This window comes from Balaenoptera musculus, chromosome 10 (assembly GCF_009873245.2).
Source record: "Balaenoptera musculus isolate JJ_BM4_2016_0621 chromosome 10, mBalMus1.pri.v3, whole genome shotgun sequence".
Classification (NCBI taxonomy): Eukaryota; Metazoa; Chordata; class Mammalia; order Artiodactyla; family Balaenopteridae; genus Balaenoptera; species Balaenoptera musculus.
In genome coordinates, this window is record NC_045794.1 from 44978641 (window position 1) to 44991190 (window position 12550).

A 12550-nucleotide genomic window follows, 5' to 3' on the forward strand; every position below is an offset into this window, starting at 1 on the left:
GGGGCGGGGAGAGCGGGGCTGGTCCATGTGACCCCGAGCGGGCGGGGGAGTTGGTGATGAAGTAAGGAAAAGGGAAGCGAGTACAAGTATTCTTTTATCTGAGTCGATCCCTTATATGGAGTCCCAAATCACAGCACAATGGATTTCCTGCTGACTTAAGACAGTTGGGATCTAAGTCCGATTAGAGGTGAATTTACAAACATTCTTCCCCTGCACTTAGTCAAGTGGATTATTCCAAAGTCTTAACAAGGTTAGTTAGAAAAGTTAGGCTTTATTTGTGAGGAAATGGAGAGTTCAGCTACGTGGAAGAGTGGTCTTTTGCGGGGCTGGGGTGTCTGTCTTACTATAGGTATAGGTTTAAAGCTTGCGAAATACGCAGGAGGCTCCTAAAAGGAAGAGGTCAACATAAGTATTCATCGTCAGGTCAGGGTCTCCTCTGGCTTCTGTTGAGATGAGTGTATTTTCCCAACAACAAAAGAAAATAGGGATCAAACAAATAATATCTTGTGAATTATTAAAATTTGAATGGAAGGAATCAATTTCTGGGACATGTAAAGGGTTAGATTTGCTGAAGATGAAAGGACAGATGAGAGAAAAATGAAAAGACACACACAAAAATGGAAAATAAAGAAGACTATAGAACTAGTGATAAAAGCAGAAAGATGCCATTTGAAGAGTGTTTTGGGCTGCTCTAAATTAAAACTGAGGGTCAAATCCTCTCCCTCCTATGTCCCCCACCCCTACCTCTGCATTTGCTCCAGGCATCAGGTTTCCTGTTTTGGCCTTAGGGAGCTCTTCTGGGCTTAAGTACCACCTGCTTGGAGGCCACATTGCGGGTGTGTCAGGCAGAACAGTTAAGCTACTTAATTTTTCTAGATTCTAGGCTCACCCACCTTTTGCTTAGGTTGGGAGCTCAGTGGCCCAGGGCCTCCAAAGAGATCCATCATGCCAGAATGCACACAAAACCCAGCCAGTGGTTGTAGATAGGTTGATGTGGATTTACAGAACAGTTCAAACCCCATTGTTCACTTTTCTCAGAGCTACTTCCCCACCCAAGTCCCTGGGGCAAGCATTTCTGAGATAAGTAGGCTACACTGTCGGGTTAACTTCTCCAAAACTTTTTGGCATCCTGATCTGGGGCTGATGCCTCCATTTCGTCCACCACGCCCAGCTGCTCCTACCAACTCTTGGAATGCCTCATCTCCTCCACTTCTCTCCATCTGCCTCCTCTGAGGAGTAACTAACTGCTTCCCTGCTCCCTCAGAAACCTAGAGCCATACACTTGACTGGCAGCAGGGTAAAGGCCAGAAACTTAAGGTCTTGGTTCCCTGTACTTACCACACTGGGTTGGGAGAGGAAGGTATAGGGTGACACCTCTTTTCCCTTCCCTACCACTCTTGCCATGCCCCAAAACTCAGACACAGTCATATTCACTCACAGTCATACGCACAATCATGCACACACAGCGGCGAAGAGAGGTGGGATGGGGAGGAAGGGAAGTTTGCACCAAACAGCTCGTGAATGCAACTTGAAAGATTTCACACGGCAAAAGGCAAAAAAATAAAACACACACATAAATTTAAAAATAAAGAAGTACATGCCCCTCCCCACAGTCTTTTTCTTCATCCAGGGGCTGGCTCAGCCCCTCCATGTAAACCCAGAAGCTTCCTATTCCCTCTATTCAGCTGTAGCTTTCACAGGGCCTGGGTCTTCAGTTCAACAGGTTCCCCTGTGCCCTCTGGTTGTCCATTGGATTCACTGGGCCTGGCACCCTTGAGAATAGACAGTCTCTCAGAAACACTCTTGAGCCGGGGGCAGAGGAGAAAGTCATAAAGGAGACTGCCCAGGCCTGCTCCAATGATTGGGCCCACCCAGTACACCTGCAGGAAGAGGAAAGGAATAATCAGGTTTGGGGAGGGGACCAAGAGCAAGGCTGCTCTTTTTCCAACCCCATTTTTGTAAAACAGACATCCTGCACTTGGCACATACAGCTGGGCACTATTTAAGCAGAAATCAGTGTTTGTTTGTTTGTTTATTTTAAAACTTTAGACTCCTGCACTGCCTGCACCACAGAACTTACCATTTCTTTTCCGACTCATTAAATTATACCTTTATCCCACACCTTCTTAGCACACGTATATTCTATTTTTTGCTATCAGTTTGTACTAGTTTCCATATTGCTTTGAAAATTTCTTTTTAACTGTGGTAAAATACACATAACATGAAATTTGCCATCTTAACCGTTTCTAACTGTAACAGTTCAGTAGTGTTAAGTATATTCATGTTGTTGTGCAGCCCATCTCCAGAACTTTTTCATCTTGCAAAACTGAAATTCTATACCTATTAAACAACTCCCCATTTCCCCCTCTCCCCAGCCCCTGTTACCTACCATTTTGCTTTGTTTCAATAAATTTGACTACTCTAAATACCTTGTATAGGTAGAATTATATAATATGTGTCTTTTTCTTTTCTTTTTTCTTTTTTTTTGGCTGCTTCTGGGTCTTTTGCTGCCTGTGGGCTTTCTCTAGTTGCGGAACTTGTGGGACCTCTCTAGTTGCAGAGAGCGGGGGCTATTCTTCATTGCGGTGTGTGGGCTTCTCATCGTGGTGGCTTCTCTTGTTGCGGAGTATGGGCTCTAGGCGCACGGGCTTCCGTAGTTGTGGCTCACAGGCTCTAGAGTGCAGGCTCAGTAGTTGTGGCGTATGGGCTTAGTTGCTCCGTGGCATGTGGGATCTTCCCGGACCAGGGCTTGAACCTGTGTTCCCTGCATTGGCAGGCAGATTCTTAACCACTGCGCCACCAGGGAAGTCCCCAATATGTGTCTTTTTCTGATTGGACTATTTCACTGAGCATAATGTCCTGAAGGTTCCTCCATGTTGTATATAGCATGTATAGAATTTGCTTCTTTCTGAAGGCTGAATACTATTTTATTGCATGTATATACTACATTTTGTTTATCCATTCATCTGTGAGGGACACTTGGATTGCTTCCACATTTTGGTTCCCGTAAATAATGCTGCCATGAAAATGGGTGTACAACTCTGAAAAAATTTTTGAATTATTTTCATACGTTTAGCTGGTATATGGCCAAACAACACAAAAATAACTAATTTTTATTGAGGACTTATTCCATATCAGATTCTGTGCTAAATATTTCACACATATAATTTTCACATTTATTTCTCATAACAGCCCATCTTGTAGTTAAGGAAACTGAGGTGCAGAATGATTGAGTTATTTGTCCTGGTCACACATGAGGCTAGTAAAGTGCTAGAACTGGGATGAAGCCCAAGCCCATTTGTGCTCATACATATCCTGGTCTCTGAGAGTAGAAGCTTCTGTCTTCCTGATCAGTATTCTGTCCTCATAGCTCCTAGTTTGGAATCCAGTGAATACTTAGTAAAAATCCCTAACTAACTAGTGAAGGAACAATATGAGCAAGAGCCTATCTTTCTAGCAAAATAATGAATCCTGCTCACACAGGCATGCAAACTCTGTGCAGCCCCCTTAGCTGAATGTTGGTAGAGCAGTCAACACATCCAGATGGAAAGCAGGAACCAAACCTGGGAACCTGCAGTCCACACCCATGCAGGAGGGCTTCAGGATCTTGCCCTTCTCCTCTCACTCACCCAGTGGTTGGTGAAGTTTCTGGTAAGAATGGCAGGAGCAAAGGAGCGGGCAGGGTTCATGCCTGCACCAGTATAATACATCTGCAAAAGACACAGTTTTAACTGAGACACTTCCCGCCCACTCCACCCCAGCTTCTCTCCCACCACCCACCTGCCCCCCAAGGGTTGGTACCTTGCCTCCAGCCAGCAGCAAGTAGGGGAGAACAACCTGCATGGAAGTCCCACAGTGGGGTGAAGTCACTAATGCCCCATCTGGGGACAGACTATGGATCCCCCGGCAAAACCCACATCTACCCATGATGCATGCCTTTCCACCTTGGGGTCAGGAAGGACTAGATAAAGCCATCACAAGAGAGGAGAATAGGGACTTCCCTGGCAGTCCAGGGGTTAAGGCTCCGCGCTCCCAATGCAGGGGCACGGGTTTGATCCTTGGTGTGGGCAGGAAGAATGCTTAAAAGTCGACAAAGGCTTGGGGGACCGGGAATCCTTAAACAAGAAGTTGCTCCCCTCTCCTGCTTACCCCAAAGAGGTGCCCCAGGGTGAGGGAGAAGCCAACGGCCAGGGCCACGGAGCCCAGGCGGCCATTCCGCCTCTCGTCGTATGTGGCAAAGATGCAGAGCACGAACTGGAGCGTCAGGAAGATCTCCACTATGGTGGCCTGGCCCACACTCACCCCAGGATGCAACTGGGCAAAGGAAGAAGAAGGGGGGCAGTGCATTAGGGCTGCCACAGCCTTACCTACTCAAGGCTTCCCCGGCAGGAACCCCCTTACGGCATCCATTCCGTGGAGGGGAAGGATAATACAACCTCTTTCACAGTAATTGTATTTGCTCCTTAATTTCTCCTGATAATACTCCTTCATAGTAGAAATAAATGCACCCACTAATATGGATGAGGAAACTGAGGCCCCATAAGGTAAAATAAGTTTCTTCAAGAACCTGCAGGAGTTGGAAGAAAAGCTGGGACCTGAACTCAGGTCCAGGGCTCTATGACTTCCTTATCCCTCCACAGCACCTGTTGATCCTCCCCACCCTGAACACACACAAGCACGCGCACACACACACACACACACACTCTCTCTCTCTCTCTCTCTCTCTCTCTCTCTCTCTCTCTCTCTCTCTCTCTCTCTCTCTCTCTCTCTCTCTGTCCCAAACCCCTGGGGAACTGATCTACCTGCACTTCAGGAAGGAATTCAGGGCACCAGGTTCCCCCAGCCCCACTCAGCCAACCATTACCGTGTTAAGTGCTAGGTTTCCTCGGACGGCAGTCGGGGTAACACTGTACAGCACGGCAGCCCCAGCCACGGCTCCCAGGAGTTGGGCTGCCATGTAGCACAAGGCACGGAGCAGGGACATCTGGGAGCCCACAAGGAAGGCGAAAGTGACTGCAGGATTGACATGGGCTCCACTGATGTGGCCCACAGCCTGCACCAGTGTAGCCAGGGCCAGGCCAAAGGCCAAAGCCACCTGCAAGATATGCAGTGGTCCAGGGGCCCAACGCAGTGAGGCCCCTAGCCCGAAGAAGACATAGAAGAGGGTGGCAAAGAACTCAGCAAATATGGCCCTCCAGAAGGAGGCTGCCCGCAGTTCCCACATGGCAGGGGGGATAGGCACAATGCCTGGGTCCCTGTTACCCCCCTGGCCTGATCTGGATGGACAGCCCCCTTTATAGAGGACTTTTAATCCCTGGGAGGGGCAGGCTGAGGTGGCTGGCCCAGCCTCTTAACCCTTTCACAGCTGCGGAGGGCTGGGACCACTCTTGTGCATCGGATAAAGCTGCTGCATTTTCCCCTCCCTCCTCAACTGGGAGATGAGCACAGCCATGGGTGTGAGGGTGGGGATAGGGTCAGGGCTCGTGTGAGGCTCTGAGAGAAAAGGACCAAGAACAGGGGAACTGGAGGAATCTGCCTTTCTCTTCAAGTCAAAGTTGGGGTTCATAGTCCTGACTGACATCTATATTAGAACATTCCTCAACTCTGCTTGGGAGGTTAGTGAAGCTGAGTTCACTTCATGGAGTATGAGACTGCTCCTGGGGGCCTCCAGGTTCCTCTGAACAAGCCGGAGTAAGGGTGGGGGTGGGGATCAGGAGTGGGGTCCAGCAGGGAAGTTAGATAGCTGAAGAGAATCCTTTAGTTCTCTGGGATTAGAGGGCCTTCTCCCATTGGCTGGTTTGGGCTGGAATCTGTGGACCCTGCAGCTCTGGGACAGAATAGTTCTGCTGAGTCTGGCTTTCTCTGAGCCCGGGTTCCCTCCCCCGACCCATGCCAGCACCTCCCTTTCCAAACCCTCAGCCTGGCCTTTTATTTTTATTATCTATCTATCTATCTATCCATTTATTTTTTGCCACACCGCACAGCTTGCAGGGTCTTAGTTCCCAGACCAGGCATTGAACCTGTGCCCCCTGCAGTGGAAGCTTGGAGTCCTAACCACTGGACCGGACTGCCAGGGAATTTCCAGCCTGGCCTTTTAAACCACAGAGATAGAGAGCAGGAAAATGCTATCCTTCATGGATAGGCTGAGAGTGGGGTTGGGGAGCTGGGGAGGGGAAAAGGGGTGAGTAGTTAAATCTCAGACTCAGTTTGTACTTCATCTTTCCTAAGTCTAAGATTGTAGCAGGAAGTACTGAGAGGAAGGAAACTGAGTCATGCCTATGAAGCAATGGGAGTGTCTAATTCCTCCTAAACTGGCTGTGATCAGGACACTGGAGTCCTAAACCTCTGTGCCTAGGGAAAGGTCTGGGGGTGTGGGTATCTGGGGAAGCAGGCTGGTCAAGGAGAGAGGAAAGGACAAGATGGGGAAGAAAAGCTTGGGGAAAGAGGTTCAGTTGTGGACAGGCTTAGTGAGGGACTTGGGATCTAGAGATGGGGGCTGTGTGGTGGCAGAGAAGGCAGAATGGGACACACTGATAGGCTCCACCATCTCCACATCGTGGCAAGTCATAGAGATCACAAGCTGTTCCCGTGTGAAACACAGGAATTGGGAGCCACATATAGGCTATTGAGAAGGGGATGTCATGAACAAAGGACTATTCTGTGCACTTGAAATCCATAAAGAATAGCAGTAACAACAAAAATCCTGGCTTTACCACGTTCTAGGTGGGGAAGTTACCCCACTAGATACAAACTCCAGGAGGGCAGGGACTTGTCGATTTGCATGCAAACCCCATGCTTGACACACAGTATGCAGTAAATAAGTATTTGTTGAATAAATTAATGTAAGCTCTCTGAGCCTCAGTTTTCTCTCGATCAAATAAGGTAATGTAGGTACAGGCCCAGGATGGTGCCTGGCACAGAATAAAGCACTTAATAAATTGGAGCCATTTGCTGAGGGTTTTATCAACAGGAACCATTAACCCTATAGCCTCTTATAGTAAGGAATAGAAGGGCAAAGAGCAGCTAATTTGGTGCCCTTGTAGACACCAAATAAAATGGCTAAATTTCCTTATTTGGAGCTACCAACCTCTCTCTTTTACTCTTTTTTAAAAAATTAATTAATTAATTAATTAATTATTTTTGGCTGTGTCGGGTCTTCGTTGCTGTGCAACGGGCTTTCTCTCGTTACTGCGAGCGGGGGCTACTCTTTGTTACGGTGCGCGGGCTTCTCATTGAGGTGGCTTCTCTTGTTGCAGAGCATGGGCTCTAGGCGCGCGGGCTCAGTAGTTGTGGCTCACGGGCTTAGTTGCTCCGTGGCATGTGGCATCTTCCCAGACCAGGGCTGGAACCCGTGTCCCCTGCATTGGCAGGCGGATTCTTAACCACTGCGCCACCAGGGAAGCCCCTCCCGTTTACTCTTTATCAGATGTTGATAAGAACCCCATGGAGAACTGAACCCCAGCCCATTTCCTTTCACATCAGCCTCCCTACTTAGCTGAATGCCGAACTTTCAAACTAGGGATGAGCTCTCAAAAGCTCACATGAATTTTTGCATATCTTTACATGTAATTAGCATACACAATGTTTTCTATTAGCCTAGCCTCCTGAAGGAAAAAAAAAAAAAAAAAAAAAGCTGTGTCTCCCTTGAGGAATGGAACCCAGCCTTCCCCAAGCCTGCTGCTTGGTATGGGTGGGGTTCTCATCTATGCCAGTACTCCAGAAGTCACTGAGAAACCCACTGCCAGCCTGCCTGGTCTACTTGCTGGTGAGCCACAGCAAACTGGAAAGTGGAGAACTCCATGCCCTGGCCCTGGCCTATGTAACTCCTCTTGCTCATCTGGAAGGGACCAGAGATGCTAAGACCAGGGGTGGAGGACACATACATCCCTCCCACTGGCCCACAGCTCCCACCATCTATCCACAAAGGCAGCTCTGAGCCGAATCTGCAGCAAGTCACCCAAATTTCTGAGTTGCTGAGCCTAACTCATTGGCCTATTGCATCGTATTGAAAGTGGCTTAATGAGAGGATGCACAGAGCAGGGCTGCCCCTTCTTTTGTTCATTCCATAAAGTCCTAGCCATCCACCCTCCTTAACTACCTAATGTCGTCCTACTCAGGGAGAGGGGCTGCTGCTTACCTGAGAGACCAGCTAGGCTGCAGTCACCCATGGCAGTGCCAGGTAGAGGAGGACTGAGGCCAGGATGGCTGCTGTGTCTGGGCCAGAACATAGGATACCCGCTGGAAAAGGTCAAGCCATTGGGCCCAGAACAGTGCCAGAGGCAGGGCCGGATTTGTCTGGGCCCCACTGACCTCATCAAAAACCTGTGCCAGGCTCGCCACCACCAGCCCTCCAGGCAGGGGGTGAGGGACTGTGTCTGACACGGAGCTCCCACTGGGGGCATGATGCCCTAAGGACAAACCCCATAAAGATCAGGGTATCCAGGCCTTCAGCCAGTATCTCTCTCCAAAACCGCCGGCTCTGTAGGTCTTGGGGGAGAGGAAGGAGAAGGGAAGGCAGCAAGATCATGCTGTCTTCTCCCCACTGTTCTCCCACCCCTCTCCTCCTTAACCTCTCTCTGTCCCCATCCCCTTTAACAAACTCTCCCAACCAGGCCTCAGCCTCTTCATTCTGTACCTACTGACCCCCAAGCACCTGATGTGAAAGGAAGGAAGAAGGACTAAGAGACAGAATAAGGAAGTGATCAGAGAATAAGGCCCCCCTTGGTTGGACTGGGATTTATTTTATTTTTTGTTTTACTATTTTTTAAAAATCTGAGGCAAAATATTTTTATTTTTATTTATTTTATTTCCTATTTTCTTGGCTGCATTGGGTCTTAGTTGTGGCACGCGGGATCTTCGTTGCAGCATGCGGGATCTTTTGTTGTGGCGCGCGGGCTTCTCTCTAGTTGTGGCGTGCGGGCTCCAGGGTACGTGGGCTCTGTAGTTTGCGGCACGTGGGCTCTCTCGCTGAGGCTTGTGAGCTCAGTAGTTGTGGCGCGGGCTTAGTTGCCCTGCGGCATGTGGGATCTTAGTTTCCCGACCAGGGATTGAACAAGCGTCCCCTGTGCTGGAAGGTGGATTCTTTACCACTGGACCACCAGGGAAGTCCCTGGACTGGAATTTAATGGCGGAGAAGAGGAAATGTCTTGGCTTCAATGGGAGAAGGATGGAGTCTATAGAAAGAGATGCTGGTTTCTCCTCTCTCCAGAAATCTGACCTCCCAGGTCACCATTTTGCCAGCCTGGTCTGGAGTCTCTGTTGCGTGTCCTGCTCCAGTTTGGAGACTGCTATTCTAGGTCTAGGTGAGTGGAGCTGGGAGATGAGGAGGAATTGTTCCAGGTGCTGGAGAAAGAGGCAGCCAGAGAGATGAGCGCTCCACTCCTGTGTCAGAGAACATCCCTCATCTCCTTCCTTCAGCCAATACAGAGGAGCCTCATCCCTCAACCTGCCACCCCTAACCCCAGTCTGTGCCCTTCCCAAGGCAGCCTTCGACATTCGTACTCACACATTCTCACACCTAGGCATCCACTCTCCCCAGCCTTGGTGCTTCTCTCTCCTGCCAAGCTTTTCTTCCTCCTTAGCCCTTCAACCCCAGCTGCACTGAGTGAGGGGCAGGAGCTTATAGTGGCTTCAGTCAACCAGAGGTACTCACAGTGAAAGGAGAGACTCATTCTTTCACTCCCTAATCATCTCTATGAACCTGGGTTTCAGGAGCCAGAGAGGTAAAGAGGAAAGCTAATGTGTGGATCTGCAAGACAATGAAAAGAATTCCGGGGAAGGGGAAGTAAGGCCATTCCCATCCCTCACCAGAAACAGAGTCAACCAGTGAGAAGGTACCAATGCTGCATGAGCACTTGGGCCCCTGGAATGGGTAACGGAAAGCACCTGTGAGGAATTGCCTGTGAGTGCAGGGGATTCTTGGGGTCAGCACTTGGGAACACCCAGGACACACCTTAGTTCATCTTTGGCTTCTTTTCTGGCTAGTTTGTTCACTTTTTTGCTATCACTCTACTCTATTCATGTATTTGGGGCTCTTTTCAAGGAAAGCCAACAAAGTTTACTTCTAGATTCTCCACCTTTCTCTCTTCTGGCCTTAAGTAAACATACAAACATTTTTGAAGTTTTTTCCACTAGGAACTGCAGAAATGGATAAAAGGGATTTGTAAAGTAAGAAACTTGCGGTAGTTACAGAGTTATTTTAAGTCTTACTGGCTTGTGGTAGTAATCATCCCAGAGTCTCATCTAGCTCTACAGTTGATTGAGTTATCTCTTGGTTACTAACCATGAGCCTTTCAACCTATTTATATTCCTGTAGCTAGTGATCCTAAGTTTATTCCCCTCTTCAATAAAGAAGGCCCCATTTCTGTCCCATAGAGGTGCCATAGGAAGCATAATCCATACTACTAGGGAGCAAGTGAGTCTATAAAGCTTAGAGAATCTTCAGGCAGAGCTATTGGCCTTGCTTCATTTCTCCACAGTGGGTCCCATGTGATTACTCACTACCTTTCTGAAGCTACTCCCTAGCCAGCCCATATCACCAGGACCTAAAGAATAACCCAAGTTTGAGTTCCATAAAAATATCTACTTTGCTGACCATACAGGATTGTACGAGGATCAGATGAGATATGCCCAAGCAATATACACAAGTTGGCTGCCTTAAAGTAGAAATGAACTGATTCATGAATTAATCAGATATAAACATGCTTTATGATTATTTAGTATTGACCACCCTAACAATTACAATGTGGTTGAACAGCGATATGGTCCTGAGGGGCTGGGTGACCATCCATCTCTGCTTCCACCATGTGGAATCTCTATCCCAGCCCCATATTTAGAGTGCCAGGTCAGCATGTAACCCAGCTCCATTGTGTGGACAGTTTCAGTAGGACAAAGGCCCCAACATAGCACAAGCTAGCCTAGCAGCCCCTTTGGCTAGCTCCTGATGGCCCCCCTTCTCTCTCTTTCTCTGGTTATGCTTTGCTGACTGCTGACTCCTGGCAAAGTCCAGAACAATCACCAAGCTCTGAGTGCATCATCCCTCTCCCACTCATAGTTAAGGGCTCCAATTAGCACTTGGAAAAGACCAGGGCCGCCACATGTTAGAAATGGGGTAATCCAAAAAATAAAGAGTAAATACACTGGCCTATCCTGTCCTTTCCTCCTTCACTACTTTCTTTCCTGTGGAGTCAGATACAACTCCAAGCCAGGCAGACCAATGCTCACTATGGGTCAGGTCCTGTTCCAAGCACTTTATATGTGTTATCTCAGATACTGGTATTGCCTTGGATTGCACCTTCAGTTTATTCCCTAATTACTCTAGTTTACATTCTCCCCTTGGATGACTTCATCTAAGTCATCTCCTCCCTTGAAATTTATATCCATTTATCTACGGAACGGTTTACCTACTTGGGTGTCCCACTGACCACAAATTCAGCCTGTCCAAAACTGAACTAATTATTTTCCCCCATCCAAACATGTTTTTCCTTCTGTAGCCCCTCATTAAGTCAGAAACCTATGAATCAATTTTCCTTCCCCCATCCTCTCACTCCCATCTAACAGTCACCAAAGTTCTATCAGTTCTACCTCTTGGACAGCTGAGCCCACACCATGTCCCACTTAAATCTAGTGGCCTTGGACCCTGCTTAACAGTTTCTAGTCTCATTCCCTCCAATTCATGTTGCTGTCAGCTTGACGTTCGTAAAAGTACCTGTAATTTGTCATTTCCCTGTGTTCCCTTCAACAGCTCCTGAATGCCTGAAAGACATTCTTATCAGGGCATACATGACTCTTCATCATCCAGCCTCAACTTTTCTAACTGCTCTCCTTATCTCCCTAGCATGAAACTCTGGCAATACTGTGCTCCTTGTTGTTCCTCAAACACCCACTCTGCTTCATAAACCAGTGCTTTAGTCTAAGCTGTTCCCTGTACCTTGAATGTCTCTTCCTCTTTCTTCTGTCAAGTAAAATTCTAACACTTCCTAATTATTATGCATGGAAATGTTAAAGAGTTAATTACTTGTTCATTAGCAACGAGGCAGGTAAATCATCAGAATGAGGGTGAGTTTATCAAATGGATAATCAGTCTGTAAAAGTGAAATAATGCAAGCTATGACAGGTAAGACACTATACCCTGAGCAGGGAATAAAGTAATAGAGTTGTGTCTAAGTGACAGTGTGAGGAATGTGCAGTGATTGCTTCAGCTCTCAGGACCAAGTGGAACCGAGGGAGAAATCCTACAGAAGCACAGTCCTGGAACTCTTCTCTCATTACTACCAAAATGCAAAGTATTGACAGAGCAGGACTTTACTGAAGGAAATGTTACCTTCACGCCTTTCCTTCTAGGCTTGAAAGAACAGAAACCTCTCTTCTCACATACTAAGTAGGATGAAAAGGCTGGGCCAGGCTGACCCCTGGTGGAAGGAATGAGCTATTGCATGCAAGAATCAGCACAAAACTCCCTTTTTAAAATTTTTAAATTATTTAAAAAATATTTATTTATTTATCTACTTGGCTGCATTGGGTCTTAGCTGCGGCATGCAGGATCTTAGTT

General features: G+C 47.7%; 1 protein-coding gene across 1 annotated transcript; it reads right to left on the reverse strand.

The window, feature by feature from the left end:
* Positions 1-1440: 1440 nt before the first annotated feature.
* Positions 1441-5224, reverse strand: LOC118901674 (major intrinsic protein of lens fiber). Its single transcript, XM_036865075.1, has 4 exons — positions 4865-5224; positions 4150-4314; positions 3630-3710; positions 1441-1880 (listed from the first exon to the last, which is right to left on the reverse strand). Exons 1-4 carry the CDS (start codon positions 5222-5224, stop codon positions 1695-1697), a joined length of 792 nt encoding a protein of 263 aa, XP_036720970.1. The 3' UTR covers positions 1441-1694.
* Between the last annotated feature and the right edge of the window lie 7326 nt (positions 5225-12550).